The sequence below is a fragment of the Ranitomeya variabilis genome, chromosome 3 (genome assembly GCF_051348905.1).
Source record: "Ranitomeya variabilis isolate aRanVar5 chromosome 3, aRanVar5.hap1, whole genome shotgun sequence".
Taxonomy (NCBI): domain Eukaryota; kingdom Metazoa; phylum Chordata; class Amphibia; order Anura; family Dendrobatidae; genus Ranitomeya; species Ranitomeya variabilis.
Window position 1 is genome coordinate 78,223,611 of NC_135234.1, and position 18,584 is coordinate 78,242,194.

General features: G+C 41.7%; 1 protein-coding gene and 1 long non-coding RNA gene across 4 annotated transcripts in view; one reads left to right on the forward strand and one right to left on the reverse strand.

Annotated features, from left to right (window-relative positions):
• The window catches only part of LOC143817959 (uncharacterized), a 129,784-nt gene that overhangs the window by 24,930 nt on the left and 86,270 nt on the right, over positions 1 to 18,584 (forward strand). Inside the window, exons 3-5 of the mRNA XM_077299418.1 lie at positions 843 to 985; positions 5,756 to 5,873; positions 7,956 to 8,081. Coding sequence (XP_077155533.1) covers positions 843 to 985; positions 5,756 to 5,873; positions 7,956 to 8,081 — 387 coding nt within the window. The remainder of the gene's footprint in view (positions 1 to 842; positions 986 to 5,755; positions 5,874 to 7,955; positions 8,082 to 18,584) is intronic.
• Positions 1 to 18,584, reverse strand: part of LOC143815221 (uncharacterized) — a 127,399-nt gene that overhangs the window by 20,079 nt on the left and 88,736 nt on the right. For all 3 annotated transcript variants that reach the window (XR_013223702.1, XR_013223701.1, XR_013223700.1), the window contains exons 3-4: positions 774 to 1,008; positions 108 to 141 (exon numbers count right to left, since the gene is read on the reverse strand). This is a non-coding gene — a long non-coding RNA (uncharacterized LOC143815221). The remainder of the gene's footprint in view (positions 1 to 107; positions 142 to 773; positions 1,009 to 18,584) is intronic.

Consider the following 18,584-nt stretch of genomic DNA (forward strand, 5'->3'; position numbering starts at 1 on the left):
CACTAAATGAGTGAGCTAGCTGGATTTAAAAAGAACAGCAAGAAAGAAGGAGGCAGTTGTGATCATGTACTCAAGGAAGTCATAGAATCATAAGATTGCATTCATACCTTGCTGTCACGTAATAGTGCATCAAAACTGGACCTGAAAAATAAAAAAAAATATACAGCTTTGAGATGCCGTAATTAACCACATATTATTTAGAAGTGAAACATAAAATGAATGTCCCCCTGTATAAGATGAATAGTAAATTAAGGCATTGAACAACTGCATCAAATCACAATAAAATTGTCTTTGATTTAGTTTTTAATCACAAAATCTGAATACACCTTTGGCCTCATTTAGACGTCGATGATTTTTCTTGTACAAGAATATTAGTCCAAGTTTCATAAGTGCTTGGTCAAAACTTCATCAGTTTTTCTCGGATGGGAGGAAAAAAAAAAAAAAGGATGATAATTTCTCAATTTCTTCTCTTTCAAGTGCCTGTAAACTTGCATTGGCAAGTTTGATCCTAGACGATGATGAAAATTGGACATGTCTCTGTACTTTTGTGTAGACCACTTGATGTGTAAAAAAACACTGAAAATTGAACAGCTTTACAGACAATCATAGGTGCAAGTGGTTTTCGTTAAAAAAGCGGGTGGAACTTGTACATGAAAAATTGATGTCTGAATACACCCTTGCACTCACTTAGGATGCCTACACTAAGCAGCACCATTTGGGAAATTGCTATAAAATAATTTAGAAGTTGAAAAGGTATCATCTATAAAAATTACCCTGATCATTTTTTTGTAAAAATGGTAGACAAAAATCTATAGACACGGATGGAATTCTCTCACTTCCAGGTGCCATTTACAATGAACTTTCAGCTCGGATCAGCTCCAGTTTGGAAGAAAATATACTCAGTTATGTTGCTCAAGAACAACAAGATGGCAACATTCCAAGAAGGCCGTCAGAAGTGGTGTCTTCTCATATTCAGGATGGAGTGGTAGGTGAAACTTGTTCTTTTTCCTGCAAAAGTAGAAGGTAAGAATAGATTTTATTCACAAAAAAATGAAAGGGACTAGCAATTTGTACAAAACCTGCAAACCTTATTGTTGCATGCTGGAAAACATAGTGGCAGTTCAGCGGCACAGTTAAAGGATTATTGACTCTACTGCAGACATTCATCAGTTGCACCAACCCTAACATTTTTCTAATAGTTGAAGTCAGTTTTATTGTTCTATTACATATAAAAATATCTGCATAGACAGGACTCATATATCAAACTATTACACAAGAAAAGTATTATCACATTAAGATATAATTTAATAGGTGAACCTTTACTTCATGTAACTGAAAGGAAATAAATCGACAGATAAAAGCCCCAATTCTTCATTTGCATTTCTTGCCTTGTCTTTCATTTTTTGTGCTGATAGAAATAGCACTACATTCATTAAAATTGGTGCACATTGTTTTGATGAATCAACACAAATTTAAAGATGATTTTTCACACAATCATTTTAGTAAGCTTTAAATGGAATCTGTCACCAGGTTTTTGCTACTTCATCAGAGAGCAGCATAATGTAGAATAAGAGACCCGGATTCCAAGGATGTATCATTTATTACTAAGTGCAGCAGATTTGATACAGTTAGAGTTTTTACACTTAGCATGTAGCAGAACTAAAAAACCTAACTCACCTCAACCAGATTCTGTATGTACATTATATATTGACAATGAGCTGCTTATCAGAGGAGGGGTCGTGGTCGGACCAGGGCTCAGTTAAGCATCAGTCCTGGCAGTGATTATCTCCTGGTGACAAAACCTTATTAGGAAACAGCAGGACATAGTCTAATAAGTGACACATCCTTGAAATCTTAGGCCCCTTTCACACATCAGGTTTTTTGCCGTCAGTCACAATCCGTTGGCTCCACGGATCGATGGATCCATTGCAGATTGTGAAAATCTGATGTGACGGATTCGTTTTTTCAACTTATCCGACTAGCGGATCTGGCTAATTGGATCCTAAATAAATTGGAGCATGCTCCGTTAAAAAAAACCAGAATCAGTCACCGGATTCCATCATTTGACGGATCCGGCGCCCATAGGCTTTCATTCTAGCAAACGACAGATGACAACGGATCAGTCGCTGTCCGATTTTTCAATGTACACAAAAAACGTTACTTTGTCTGTTGTCTCCAGCCGCTGGGCAAACAATTTTCGACGGATCCGGTGAACGACGGATGAAATGTGAGGCCATCCATCGCAATCCGTCGCTATTACAAGTCTATGAGGAAAAAACGGATCCGGCGGCATCAGTCGCTGGATTTGTTTTTTTCAAAATTCAACGGATTGCGACTGATAGCAAAAAACTGATATGTGAAAGGGGCCTTAGTCTCAGCTGCTATCTCATGATGTCCTCAGATTACATAGCAAAAATCTGCTGACAGATCTCCTTTAGGCCATGTGCACACGTTCAGGATTTTTAGCGTTTTTTTCGCGTTTTTTCGCTATAAAAACGTGATAAAAACGCGAAAAAAACGCTAACATATGCCTCCTATTATTTACAAGGTATTCCGCATTTTTTGTGCAAATGTTGCGATTTTTTCCGCGAAAAAATCGCATAGCGGAAAAAAAAGCAACATGTTCATTAAAAATGCGGAATTGCGGGGATTCCGCACACCTAGGAGTGCATTGATCTGCTTACTTCCCGCACGGGGCTGTGCACACCATGCGGGAAGTAAGCAGATTATGTGCGGTTGGTACCCAGGGTGGAGGAGAGGAAACTCTCCTCCACGCACTGGGCACCATATAAGTGGTCAAAAAATAAGAAATAAAATAAAAAATAGTCCTATACTCACCCTCGATGTCCAGCGCAGTGTTCCCGCCTCTGTGCTGCACGCTGGCTGGTTCCTGTAGCTGGTGTGCGGAGAAGGACCTTGCCGAATGACGTCACTGTCCTGTGATTGGTCGAGACCGCTCACGTGACCGTGACGTCATGGAAGGCCCTGCGCGCACACATCAGCTATAGGAATGGACGCCGGTGAGGAGATCTGATGTCTGCGGGTGAGTATAAGCATTTTTTTTATTATTTTTAAACGTTCTATCTTTTACTATAGATGCTGCAAAAGCAGCATCTATAGTAACAAGTTGGTCACACTTGTCAAACAGTATGTTTGACAAGTGTGACCAACTTGTCAGTCAGTTTTCCAAGCGATGCTACAGATCGCTTGGAAAACTTTAGCATTCTGCAAGCTAATTACGCTTGCAGAATGTTAAAAAAACGCAAAAAAACCGGAAAAAAAACGCAAAAAAAAAAATGCGGATTTCTTGCAGAAAATTTCCGGTTTTCTTCAGGAAATTTCTGCAAGAAATCCTGAACGTGTGCACATACCCTTAGTCTATGTTCACACGTTACTTTTTTCTGCAGCCAAAATCTTATCATTGACAGTAAAAGCTGCAGACAAAAAGCAGGTTTTGTTGGCTCTTTTGCTGCATTTATTGCTGAGTTCAGGATCCCAAAGTTCATGTTGCTTCCACCTTACAAGCATAAACAATGCGAGATGCTAGGGCACCGATGCAAGACATATGTGAAACCATAAACATTTTTTGAACAAAAATTGTTTACTTTAATACATCACTAATTTAATTAAACTGTACTAATCCTAACCGCCATTCTCAGGTGAAGAGACCGAGACGTTTTGGTTTAAACTTGAGAAAATCACAAAAATAAATGACTTTCACATCCTGCTGTACCTGCTTTTTTCACTAAAAACACAGCAAAAACTGATGCCGTTTTCTGCTGCGTTTTTGAAAAAATGCTGCAAACACGCTGCAAAACCACTGAAAGAACTGACATGCTGCAGTTTCTAAAAAAGCAGCAGTTTTCCAACTCAGTCAGGAAAAAAAAACAAGGTGTTTGCATGAGATTTCTGAAATCTCATAGGTTTTTCTGGTATTGTATAAAGCAGCTTGTAATTTGCATAAAAATAAAGCAGCAAAAATGTATAGCCTAAAAATGTTGCACATTCGTCTTCAACTGTGAAAAAAATAAATTAGACAGGTTTTTTCATTCTACAATACTGCAATGCAAATGCGCAAACGTTTTGTTACATTTCCAAAACTTGAAAGTGATGAGTTGGGCTAATATATCTGGATAACCAAAATCACATCAACGCTGTCAAAAATATAAAAAGGTGAAGTCAAGTAAAGTTAACATAAAGGCTCAAATTTAATAATCAATAAGGAACAAATATACAAGTCATCATGGGAACCATTTTACTCCAAAAAAAAGTGCAAAAACAATGAAGAATTGTCCCCTATGTGTTTTGGAAGGAAGTTTTCGATTTAAGGGGTAAAGGTACCTTCACACGAAACGACATTATAACGATATCGCTAGCAATCCGTGACGTTGCAGCGTCCTCGCTAGCGATATCGTTTCGTTTGACACGCAGCAGCGATCAGGATCCTGCTGTGATGTCGCTGGTCGCTGAATAAAGTCCAGAACTTTATTTGGTCGTCCGATCGCTGTGTATCGTTGTGTTTGAAAGCAAAAGCAACGATACCAGCGATATTTTACACTGGTAACCAGGGTAAACATCGGGTTACTAAGCGCAGGGCCGCGCTTAGTTACCCGATGTTTACCCTGGTTACTAGCGTAAAATGTAAAAAAAACAAACAGCACATACTCACATTGCGTCCCCTGCAGTCTGCTTCCTCCTCTGACTCAGCGCCGCAAAGTGAAAGTGAAAGCAGCACAGCGGTGACGTCACCGCTCTGCTCTCACTGTACGGCGCTCAGTCAGTCAGGAAGTGGACGCAGGGGGACGTGAATGTAAGTATGTGCTGTTTGTTTTTTTTAGATTTTACGCTGGTAACCAGGGTAAACATCGGGTTACTAAGCGCGGCCCTGCGCTTAGTTACCCGATGTTTACCCTGGTTACCAGGGGACCTCGGCATAGTTGATCGCTGGAGAGCGGTCTGTGTGACAGCTCTCCAGCGACCAAACAGCGACGCTGCAGCGATCGACATCGTTGTCGCTATCGCTGCAGCGTCGCTTCGTGTGAAGGTACCTTAAGATTTCTCCTTGTGGAGAGTGACAAGCCAGGTCTGGCATGCCAGTATGAGGAGACTTGAATGCCTTGCATGCTCATCTGGGAATTTAAATATGCAAATTGTCTCTTCAGAAAGAATGAAGACTTGAACTATAGTGCCACCTATTGGAAATAGCAATCCAATAAGTCAGCAACAACCTATTAATGAGCCTTGCCACATGACTTAGGATATAAGCCAAACCAGAATCCCAATTTGCAGACACGGTGTTTCGGGGCATTGCCCCTCATCAATGCGAAGTATGAGATCTGATTTGGATAAGTAAGAGGCTAAGACTGGGATTTAAGGGGTAAGGTTTTTCTGTGGAGAGTGACATGTCAGGTCTTGCATGCCAGTATGAGGAGATAAAAATACGTTGCATGCTCCTCTGGGAAATTAAATATGCAAATTGTCTCTTTAGAGAGGAACAGGACTTGAACTCTATTGCCACCTATTGGAAGTAGTAATCCTATATCAATATTGATCGTAAGTCAATATCAACCCTTTGAAATAATAGAACTTTAGACAATATCGAGCTCTACAAAACTTTCTACAAAAGCGTAATTACAAGAATCTTCCAAGTTATAAAATGAAAGTATTTAAGATTGCTATATGGCTACTACATTTTACCAACAAATGTAATTTGTTTCTGTTAAATTTTTTTCACATTTAATATTTATTTATTTAGATCAGCATATTAGAAAGCAGACCATGCATGAAGGTAAAATTGCATGTTCTTCTAAATCAGCCCATACCGGTCACACTCAGAACTCTGACCTGGAAATTGCAGTTATCTAATGCAAAAGGTAATGATGAACACGTGCACTTGCCTCAACCCCCAGATTTCTGCAATAGATATGTGTAAATATACATTAATTTAATTTTGCATTGTGTAACCTTTAAACATGCGTTGCGATCAACTATCTGTTCTTAAATCCTTCCCTATTTCCTATTTATAAACGTTATACTGACTCATTGAATTGTGACCTAAAAGGAACAAGTAAGGCCGGTTTCACAGTCAGAATACAGACCATCAGCCACAGGTCTCCTGACCCAAACTCAACAACCTCGTAATCTTATACGTAGAGTTATGGTCAATTGATCTACAACCAGTCCATAGACCACGGTCCATCCTAGAACCGTGAAAAGTAGATGCGTAATCTCATGCCAACATTCAGTGCTCTGCTGGTTGACATCCAAAGCTCTAGCTTGGTCAAGGCTTACACTAGATCTCCTTTAAACTTTAGGCCATATCCTAAAATCATACGAAAATGGCAAAACACAGTTATCAATTTAGTCGTGCACATTCGAGAGGATGATAGAGGAACAGCACAGCACAGAGTTGCAATAAAAGAAGCTCCAGAGTTATCGCTTCATTAAGAATATTTTACTGAGGCCACAAAAACACTTGAGTTAGCACTTTTTTATTAGGCTTCAATAGTGTAGCGTCATAGTAGTAAGTGATGCAATTTAAAAAAAAAAAATTATGCCTTATGGATGTTTGACTGATCCACACCCAAAAAAACATCAGTCACACAGATCATAATTAATTTATCATATACATCATGGTTTCGATAAAAAAAGGAAATCATGATGCCTAAAATTGAAGTGTAAAAAGGATTAGCAAGTCCTCTTTAATGGGAATCTGTCTGTAGGATCAACCCTCCTCAGCCATCTATATGGGCATGCAGGTCATAGGAAGATGAATAAAATCATAGCTTAATATCTGTGATTCAATGTCTTATTCCAGAAAAGTATATATTTTTCTTAGATGTAAATGATCTAGTTTGATCTATGGGCCGGACACTGATCGCTCTGAGAATCTGCATCCAGAGCTTATTTCAAATGAAAGCAGGTGTTACCAGTGTGAAGCATGTAATGACTGACAGTAAGCTCTCCTGATCTACATGTCTCACATGGGTATCTCCCTCTTTCATTTAAAATCATCCCTGGAGACAGATTCTCAGGAAGATCTATGTCCGGCCTTTAGATCTTAACAGCTCATTTAGATATTAAGAAAAATGTTGACTTCTCTGCAATAAAACATCGGATTGCAGATATCAAGGTGTCATATCGGACGCTGTTCAGACCAGGTCGTTTGACAGACAGCGGTAATTCCGCTTTTGACCACTATTTGCTCATTGGCGTCGGCTAGATTTTATCTAGCTGTTCCGGAGTTAATTTACCTGATCCTCGGATTGGAAGCTGGGCCATGCCCATGGCCTTTAAATAGTTCTCCTGATCATTGGGCATCGCCGATTATAGCTTCTGTCTTGTGCGTTGTTATCTCGGTCTGGAGTGGAGAGCTGGTTGTTGGAGATTCGTTGCTGGTGGTGTATTTTCCTTTGTCTTATTTACTCCTTCCTATATTTGTATTTATTTTGCCCTGCACATTTATAGTGTATTCCTGAGTGACTGCGGCGTGGTGTATATTTTCCTTTATCCTTGTCTGTGCTAACTGTGGGTATTGGTGTATTACCTCTTCACTGGGTGGTGCGCGGAGGTTTCAGCCTAGGGTTGAAACAGGAGACAGGGTGAGGTTCGTGGCCTGGACATGCACACCATCAGTGTAAACTCCAGGTAGAGGGTCAGTCAGGATTTCCCTAGTCTGAGGGAAATTGCAGGGGCCCGGGTTATTAGCTCTCGCTCACCTAGTCTCCCCGTGACACAAGGTATCATTTTATTTAGATCCTTATAAGCTGCATGCCCATATAGACGGTTTAGGAGGGTTGATCCTACTGACAGATTCCCTTTAACTAACATAGACACAGAGTCAGAATAGTTCCCAGCAAAAAGGATGAGGGTAATGGTGTTTGTGTGCTCGACATGCTTGAGTGGCCACTATTTCTACCAACAATGTTAATTTATTAACTGTGCCATTTTTGCAGCCCGAATGGATCTGGCACAAGTATCCATGAACAAGGCCCGATCTGTACTAGACCTACAGATAGCTCTACATTGTGAGGATCTGCTCTCAAAGGAGCAAACATTTAATAATCTGAAAGATAACAAAGGTAAGTAATGAATAGAGGCCGAAATTGGATCAATGTTAGGCCTTAAGGCTTCAATGCATATTAAAAGTACTGCATAAACCAGTGCAGCGTTAGTAAAACAAACATGGCCTTTCTGGCCTAAAAGGAAAACAATAATATAATGTATGGCACAGTCCGTGTTGATGCAGTGATCCACGCAGCCAGGAACAAACAACAAAAAAGTTCCGTTTTCTTTATCATGACAACACAGATCTGGAGCTTGCACCTCCACACACACCCAACACTGAATGAGCCACAATGCTGTGTATTAATCCCCTGGACTCCACCCAGTCTACAGATGGTCACTCAATGTGGCAGAATAAACCATCTCAGCACTTAAGCCCCCGTCTCACTAAGCGAGATCGCTAGCGAGATCGCTGCTGAGTCACAAGTTTTGTGACGCAACAGCGACCTCAGTTGCGATCTCGCTAAGTGTGACACATAGCAGCGACCAGGCCCCTGCTGTGAGATCGCTGGTCGTGTCGGAATGGCCTGGACCTTTTTTTGATCGTTGAGGTCCCGCTGGGTAGCACACATCACTGTGTTTGACACCTTACCAACGACCTCGTTGACGACTCAGACACTGAATCGTCATAATAGCTCCCATGTGACATCGTTGTACAGGTCGCTACAGGTCGCTGGTGAGATGTCAAACAGTGAGATCGCAGCAGCGATCGTTAGAAGATCTCACTGTTTGACATCTCACCAGCGACAACATAGCGACGCAGCAACGATCCCTGACCGGTCGTATCGTTGTCGGGATCGCTTTAGCGTCGCTAAGTGAGACGGGGCCTTTAGTATGCTGGAATGTTTTCCTAGGTTCAAATCAGTAGTAACAGACACAGAGATGACACCTTTATAAAAAAATATATATATATATTATCAACGTAAGAATGGAATATAGTATCAAAAGATTATAATCACTAGGTCACCCCGTGTGTCAAATTTATGACGAAGGACTGGATGTCCGAAACGCGCGTCGGGGTGCACATTGAGCCGCGGGCAGCCCTGTAATCATCCCTGGTAATTTGTAAGTAATCTGGCATACTTATATATTTATATAGCACGGAGCACTTTCTCTGGGCCTTTGAACCTAGATGCCCCTTGTGTCGGTCAGCAGTCATTGCACATAGCACTTTTTCTACCACATCTTTGTTGGATTGGGTCTCTTGCACCACCTAGTGGTGGATACTGGTTTTTACATATAGCACAATTTATATTAATTTTTATATATATTATTATATATTATATACACTGTTTTTGTGTTTGTATTAAATTTGACTGTTGTCCTGCACATGATTTTTGGATTTATTATGCCATTGATTGCTCTTTATCTCTATATAAATTGGCTTGCCTTATTATAAAGCGGCTCAATTTGTGCACAGTGTTGCATTGTACTATATCATTAGATAATATATACATTTTTAATATTAAGTTTTGATGTTTGTCACTATTGTTATCAAATAAAAATTAATTTTATGATAATTATTCCCTGTCACCTTCTTATTGGTCTAATTCTCTGTGTTGGGGCAGTCTTTCTCTTCTAGGTTCAAATCACTAAAGCTAACAACCGCAGTGATACATATGTCCCTTCCAGTACCTTGCCAGTGACTTTGTCACAATATATACATATAAATAAGTATTTCATACACTGCTGATTTTGCAAATTTTCCGACCTTCAAAGAATGGAGAGGTCTGTAATTTGTATCGTAGGTACACTACAACTGTGAAAGACAGAATCTAAAAACAAAATCCAGAAAATCCCATTGTATGATTTTTACATAATTAATTTGCATTTTACTGCATGAAATAAGTATTTTGATACAATAGAAAAGCATATTTGGTGCAGAAACCTTTGTTTGCAATTACAGAGGTCAGACATTTTCTGTAGTTCTTGCCAAGTTTGCACACTCTGCGGCAGGGATAGCTTTTGGGGCTGTCGCTGGTTAACATTGAGTTTCAGTTCCCTCCAAAGATTTTCTATTGGGTTCAGGTCTGGACACTGGCTAGGTCACTCCAGAAGCTTGAAATCCTTCTTACAGAGTCACTTCTTAGTTGCCTGGCTGTGTGTTTCAGGTCATTGTCATGCTGAAAGACTCAGCCATGACCCATCTTCAATGCTCTTACTGAGGGAAGGAGGTTGTTGGCCAAAATCTCACAATACATGACCCCATCCATCCTCCCTTCAATACGGTGCAGTCATCCTCTCCCCTTTGCAGAAAAGCACTCCCGAAGTGTGATGTTTCCCCTACCATGCTTCACATATGGGATGGTGTTCTTGGTGTTGTACCAATCCTTCCTCCAAACACGGTGAATGGAGTTGATGCCTAAAAGTTCTACTTTGGTCTCATCTGCCCACAAGACCTTCTTCCATTACTCATGTGGATCATCCAGATGATCATTGGTGAACTTGAAACGGGCCTGGAAATGTGCTGGCGCGAGCAGGGGGACCTTTCTCAGAATCATCAATACTACACAAGGCGAGATCTTGTATGGAGCCCCAGACCGAGGAAGATTAAAGGGAACCTGTCACCCCAAAAATCAAAGATGAGCTAAGCTCACCGCATCAGGGGCTTATCTACAGCATTCTGTAATGCTGTAGATAAGCCCCCGATGTATCCTGAAAGATGAGAAAAAGAGGTTAGATTATACTCACACAGGGGCGATCCCGCTGCGGTCCGGTCCAATGGGCGTCGCGGTCCGGTCTGGGGCCTCCCATCTTCTTACGATGACGTCCTCTTCTTGTATTCACGTTGAGGGCCCCTGTTGAGGGCAGAGCAAAGTATTGCAGTGCGCAGGCACCGGTAAAGGTCAGAGAGGCCGGCGCCTGCGCACTGCAGTACTTTGCTCTGCCCTCAACAGGACAGACAAAGTACGCCTGGGCCGGAGCCGCAGCGCGAAGACAAGAAGAGGACGTCATAATATAAAGATGGGAGGCCCCGGACCAGACAGCGACGCCCATCGGATCAAACCGCCCACCCAGGTGATAATCTAACCTCATTTTTTCAACTTTTAGGATACATTGGGGCTTATCTACATCATTACAGAATGCTGTAGATAAGCCCCTGATGCCGGTGGGCTTAGCTCATCTTCGGTTTTGGGGGTGACAGGTTCCCTTTAACGGTTATCTTGTGTTTCTTACATTTTCTAATAATTGTTAATTCTAAGAACACTTGTTGCCTTCTCATCAAGCTGCTTGCCTATTGTACTTTAGCCCATCCCAGCCAATTTTGGCCCTGGTGTCTTTGATCTTGGTCATGGTGGAAAGGTTGGAGTGTGATTGAGTGTGTGGACAGGTGTCTTTTATATAAGTTAGGAGTTCAAACAGGTGCAATTAATACAGGTAATGAGTGCAGAGTAGGAGGGCTTCTTAAAAAACTTACAGGTCTGTGAGAGCCAGAATTCTTGCTGGTTGGTAGGTGATCAAATACTTATTTCATGCAATAAAATGCAATTTAATGATGTAAAAATCATGCAATGCAATTTTCTGCTTTTTTTTTATTTTAAGGTTCTGTCTCTCATAGTTGACATGTACCTACAATTACAGACCTCTCCATTCTTTGTAGGTGGCAACATTGGCAAAATCGGCAGTGTATCAAATACTTATTTTCCCCATTGTATAAGTATATATACATATATTTTTTTACAACTATTGTGGACTTATATAATTTTAGCCACATGAAGAGATCCAAAATGTATGTTTAAAAATTCAATCTTTATTATATCCTTTAGACAATAAAATCCATAAACAAACCATAAAATTAAACAGAGTGTCAAAGGAATGAAAAAGGGGGAAAACTCTCACATTGCTACACTGGTTATTAAAATACCAATGTCGCCTGCCTGGTATGGTAAGCTCAAAACAATTCTACACATATACAGACAGTGGTATATTATAAATCTACTAACCACCCATAGAGATGGGGGAAACAGATTCACACCACCCTGGTATCAATCACAGCTACTTAGCCACCCTCGTATTATGACAGTATACATTGCTTATAGCATATCAATGTCAGAGGTGCATGGGTATAAATAATTATAATAGTACACAGATCCTTATTACTTACAATAGTGCAGAAACCAAAAAACCGGCAGCTATATGAAGTGAGAGTCCACCTGATCCTTCCTCGTGCGCCCCGACGCGCGTTTCGCCCGCAAGCTTCTTCCGGGGACGCCCCCGGAAGAAGCTTGCGGGCGAAACGCGCGTCGGGGCGCACGAGGAAGGATCAGGTGGACTCTCACTTCATATAGCTGCCGGTTTTTTGGTTTCTGCACTATTGTAAGTAATAAGGATCTGTGTACTATTATAATTATTTATACCCATGCACCTCTGACATTGATATGCTATAAGCAATGTATACTGTCATAATACGAGGGTGGCTAAGTAGCTGTGATTGATACCAGGGTGGTGTGAATCTGTTTCCCCCATCTCTATGGGTGGTTAGTAGATTTATAATATACCACTGTCTGTATATGTGTAGAATTGTTTTGAGCTTACCATACCAGGCAGGCGACATTGGTATTTTAATAACCAGTGTAGCAATGTGAGAGTTTTCCCCCTTTTTCATTCCTTTGACACTCTGTTTAATTTTATGGTTTGTTTATGGATTTTATTGTCTAAAGGATATAATAAAGATTGAATTTTTAAACATACATTTTGGATCTCTTCATGTGGCTAAAATTATATAAGTCCACAATAGTTGTAAAATTGTTCGGAAGTGCCAAAGAATAAGATATAGTGGACTTAGGGATAATCATATATACATATATGTATATTGCTACTTTTGCCAGAATTTTACTTTTCTATAAAACAGATATCAACTTGTTTTTTTTGCAACATGAGTGAATGCCTTAAAAATATGATTTTATTCACTATTTATTCAATTTTTTTGAAAGACAGATAAATCAAAAAACTCAGATTTTTTCATTTTTGCTTTTTTTATTGACAAAAATAATTAAATATTTTATAGGTGGTTTGTTATGTACATGCCAATACCAATTAAAAGGAATCTGTCAGCAAGATCATATATCGGCATGCAGATCTTTAAAATGTAAATTCATCCACCTTTATTATTATTATTATTATTATACATTTTTATAGCGCCATTTATTACATGGCGCTTTACATGTGAATTACTGGGAAAATATAGACAAATACATTAAACGTGAGCAAAAAACAAGGCACATGGGTACATAAGGAGGGAGGACCCTGCCCGCAAGGGCTCACAGTCTGCAGGGGATGGGTGATGATACACAATATATCTTCTGCCTGTTGCTGCATTCTAAAGTAAACATCATTTTAATTCAAAAGCAAATGAGGTGTTAAGTGCTCTAGGTGTGACAGAGGACTTAGGGAGTTTCAACTTCCCAAGTTCTTTCCTGCTCATCATCATCCTTAGCTTGATTGATTGTTCATTTTCTGATTTCCTTGCCTGTCTGATTTCCTTGCCTCACTCCTGACATTATACAGACAGTGAGCTAACAATCAAGATAAAGAGGTTGATGCTGAAAGGGAAAACAACCTTCAGAGGCACAGACTTCTAAAGTGCCCCAATGTTCTCTGAGCACTTAATACCTCATTTGCATATATGTGAGGAGGTTGACCAACTGTCATGTTTCCCCAGCTTGAAGTCATCAATGAAGTTAATTTACATGTGTAAAATATGGTCTCTTCTGGTAACAAGTGTTAGTTTCCCTTTGGGCTGCACTACTAAACAGCCACAAGATGTCACTGTCCTTTTTTTACTCTTGTATAGAATGTACTGTAGGTGAAAGGTTGAGTCAGCCCAGCAACAGACAGCAGGGACAATAATTTTGGGGGAGCAATACTTCATTTTCTGGAACAATTTCAAGGGTGCCAACACTTTTGGCCATGACTGTATGCATTAAAGCGCTAATTTCTTCAGAAGGCAGCAATGGATAGAAGATATGATGGTGTGAACTGATTTATTAATTTCAAAGACGTGTATGCTAAAATACGTCATTTTGGTGGGAGGGGAAGGGGTTGAACTGTTGTGAATTCCATCTGGGCTCCCTCTGGTGTCTCTTAGCGATACTGCGGGTCTGGAGCTGGGCTCAGCTGCCTCATTTCCTGCTATGCTGGTTCCTATTTAACTCCACCTGGACCTTTACTTGTTGCCTGCTGTCGTTGTATTCAGTACTGGTTCTGACCTCTCCTGGATTTTCCTGGTGACCTGTCTATTTCTGAGAAGCTAAGTCTTGCTAGTTCTTTTTGCTCATTGTTTCCTTGAAAATGTTTCTCAGTATATGATGTGTTCAGTCCAGCTTGCTTATATGTGATTTTTCGCTTGCTGGAAGCTCTGGGGAGCAGAGTGCGCCCCTCACATCGTGAGTCGGTGTGGGGGTTCTTGTACTTTCTGCGTGGATAGTTTTTGATAGTTTTTGTACCGACCGCACAGATCCCTGCTATCTTCTGTCTATTTAGTGTTAGCGGGCTGTTATGATCCTAGTGGCTGAGGATCACAAAACGGACTAGCTAAGTTTATGAACATAGACACGAGCTCTAGGGAGGTGGTAACTGGACTGACCGCAAACCTGATCCTAACCAACACACTAAAGGAAGCCGGTGAACGTGCCTAAAATCCTGGACGTCTCGACGCAGCCTGAGAAACTATCTACTCCTGGAGGGAAAGTAAGACCTCACTTGCCTCAAGAGAAATCACCCCAAAGATATAGGAAGCCCCCAACAAATAATAACGGTGAGGTAAGGGGAAAACACAAACGTAGAAATGACAACAGATTAAGCAAATGAGGCCCGCTAATACTAGATAGCAGAAGACAGATAGGGAACTGTGCGGTCAGTAAAAAAACCCTATGCAAAATATCCACGCTGAGAATACAAGAACCCCCACACCAACTAACGGTGTGAAGGGAGAAACTCAGCCCCCTAGAGCTACCAGCAAGCAAGGAAATCACATATTAGCAAGCTGGACAAAAATAAACCAAGAAACATGTGACCACTGATGGTCAAAAAATGAACCAAGCAAAACTTAGCTTCTCTTGAAGAGACTGATAATGAAGGACTGCAGGAGAGCTCCAAAATAGCACTGAAGACATTGACAGCAGGCAACAACTGAGAGTCCAGGTGAACTAAATAGGAAACCAGCTAAGAGATAACGAGACAGCTGATCCTGCCTCAGACCTGCAGAATGACACAAAGAACCACCAGAGGGAGCCCAAAGACAGCACTCACACAGTACCAGTTGTGACCCCAAGAGGGAGCCCAAAAACAGAGTTCACAACAGCGGGCCTCATTTGCTTAAACCTGTTTTTCATACCTACGTTTGTATTTTCCCCTTAACTCACTGTTATTATTTGTGGGGGGCTGCCTAAACTTTGGGGTTATTTCTCTGAGGCAAGTGAGGCTTTGCTTTCTCTCTAGGGGTAGCCAGTTTCTCAGGCTGTGAAGAGGCGTCTAGGTTTTTAGGTAACGCTCCACGGCTGCCTTTAGTGTGTGTGGATAGGATCAGGATTGCGGTCGGTATAGTTCCCACATCCCCGGAGCTTGACCTATTATTCAGGTTTACCTATCAGGTCAGTTTGGTGATCCTACCACCGGATCATAACAGTACAGCAGGCCAATAAAGAGTTAATGCATCGCAAAAGAGGGATAAGAGAAATCCTGAGTTCATTTTTTTTTTTTTTTTTTCCTCTGCAGTGTGTCTAGCCTCTCTCCTCCCCTTAATCTCTGGGTGGTTCAGAATTCAGCTGCAGCTATGGACCTTCAGAGTCTGTCTTCTAGTGTGGATCATCTCACTGCTAGGTTACAAGGCATTCAGGATTATGTAGTCCGCAGTCCTATGTCAGAGACTAAGATACCTATTCCTGAGCTGTTCTCCGGAGACAGATCTAGGTTTTTGAACTTTAAAAATAATTGCAAATTATTCCTTTCTCTGAGACCTCGTTCCTCTGGTGATCCGGTTCAGCAAGTTAAAATTATTATTTCTTTGTTGCGTGGTGACCCTCAAGATTGGGCATTCTCTCTGGCGCCGGGAGATCCTGCATTGCAAAATGTGGATGCGTTTTTTCTGGCGCTTGGAGTGCATTATGAGGAACCTAATCTGGTAGACCAAGCAGAAAAGGTTTTGCTGGCTCTCTCCCAAGGTCAGGATGAAGCAGAGGTTTTCTGTCAGAAGTTTAGGAAATGGTCTGTGCTCACTCAATGGAATGAGTGTGCCCTGGCAGCGATTTTCAGAAAGGGTCTTTCTGAAGCTATTAAGGATGTTATGGTGGGGTTCCCCACGCCTGCGGGTCTGAATGAGTCAATGTCTTTGGCCATTCAGATTGATCGGCGCTTACGGGAGCGCAAACCAGTGCACCATCTGGCGGTATTTTCTGAGCAGAAGCCTGAGTCTATGCAATGTGACTGGATTCTGACCAGAATTGAACGGCAAAATCACAGTCGTCAGAATGGGTTGTGCTTTTACTGTGGTGATTCTGCTCATGTTATCTCAGATTGTTCTAAGCGCATAAAAAACGTCGCTAAGTCTGTCACCATTGGTACTGTACAGCCTAAATTCATTTTGTCTGTTACTTTGATTTGCTCTCTGTCATCCTACTCAGTTATGGCTTTTGTGGATTCAGGTGCTGCCCTGAATTTGATGGATTTGTCTTTTGCCAGGCGCTGTGGTTTTATCTTGGAGCCTTTGCAATTCCCTATTCCACTAAAGGGAATTGATGCCATGCCATTGGCCAAGAATAAACCTCAGTACTGGGCTCAAGTGACCATGTGCATGACTCCTGCACATCAGGAGGTGATTCGCTTTCTTGTGTTACATAATTTGCATGATGTTGTCGTGTTAGGTCTGCCATGGCTGCAGGCTCATAATCCAGTCTTGGATTGGAAAGCAATGTCTGTGTCAAGTTGGGGTTGCCAGGGGATTCATGACGATGCTCCTTTGGTGTCTATTGCTTCTTCTACTCCTTCTGAAGTCCCTGAATTTTTGTCAGACTACCAGGATGTATTTGATGAGCCCAAGTCCAGTGCCCTACCTCCTCATAGGGATTGTGATTGCGCCATAAATTTGATTCCTGGTAGTAAGTTCCCTAAGGGACGACTTTTTAATTTGTCTGTACCAGAACATGCCGCTATGCGGAGTTATATCAAGGAGTCTTTGGAGAAGGGGCATATTCGCCCGTCCTCGTCCCCTTTGGGTGCGGGGTTCTTTTTTGTGGCCAAGAAGGATGGTTCTCTAAGACCCTGTATAGATTATCGCCTTCTAAATAACATCACGGTCAAATTTCAGTATCCTTTGCCACTGTTGTCCGATCTGTTTGCTCGGATTAGGGGGGCCAGTTGGTTCACCAAGATAGATCTTCGTGGAGCGTATAATCTTGTGCGTATAAAGCAGGGCGATGAATGGAAAACAGCATTCAATACGCCCGAAGGCCATTTTGAGTACTTGGTGATGCCTTTTGGGCTTTCTAATGCCCCTTCTGTGTTCCAGTCCTTCATGCACGATATCTTCCGAGAATATCTGGATAGATTTATGATTGTGTACCTGGACGATATTTTGGTCTTTTCTGATGATTGGGAATCTCATGTGAAGCAGGTCAGGATGGTATTTCAGGTCCTGCGAGCCAATGCTTTGTTTGTGAAGGGCTCTAAATGTCTCTTCGGAGTCCAGAAGGTTTCCTTTTTGGGCTTTATTTTTTCTCCTTCTACCATTGAGATGGATCCAGTCAAGATCCAGGCTATTTATGACTGGACTCAACCTACATCGGTAAAGAGTCTTCAGAAGTTCTTGGGTTTTGCTAATTTTTACCGTCGCTTCATCCCTAATTTTTCCAGTATGGTTAAGCCTTTGACGGATTTGACCAAGAAGGGTTCTGATGTGACGAATTGGTCTCCTGCGGCCGTGGAGGCCTTTCAGGAGCTCAAACGTCGGTTCTTTTCGGCTCCTGTCTTGCGTCAGCCGGATGTCTCTCTGCCCTTCCAGGTCAAGGTTGATGCTTCTGAGATTGGAGCGGGGGCTGTCTTGTCTCAGAGAAGCTCTGATGGCTCTGTGATGAGGCCATGTGCTTTCTTTTCAAGAAAGTTTTCGCCTGCCGACCGGAATTATGATGTTGGTAATCGGGAGTTGTTGGCAATGAAGTGGGCATTTGAGGAGTGGCGACATTGGCTCGAGGGAGCCAAACATCGTGTGGTGGTCTTGACGGATCACAAGAATTTGACTTATCTCGAGTCTGCTAAATGGCTAAATCCTAGACAGGCTCGGTGGTCGCTGTTTTTCTCCCGTTTCGATTTCGTGGTTTCATACCTTCCGGGTTCGAAGAACGTTAAGGCTGATGCTCTTTCGAGGAGCTTTGTGCCTGACTCTCCGGGAGTTTCTGAACCGGCTGGTGTCCTCAGAGAGGGGGTGATTTTGTCTGCCATCTCCCCTGATTTGCGACGGGTACTGCAGGAATTTCAGGCCAATAGACCTGACCGTTGTCCACCGGAGAGACTGTTTGTCCCGGATA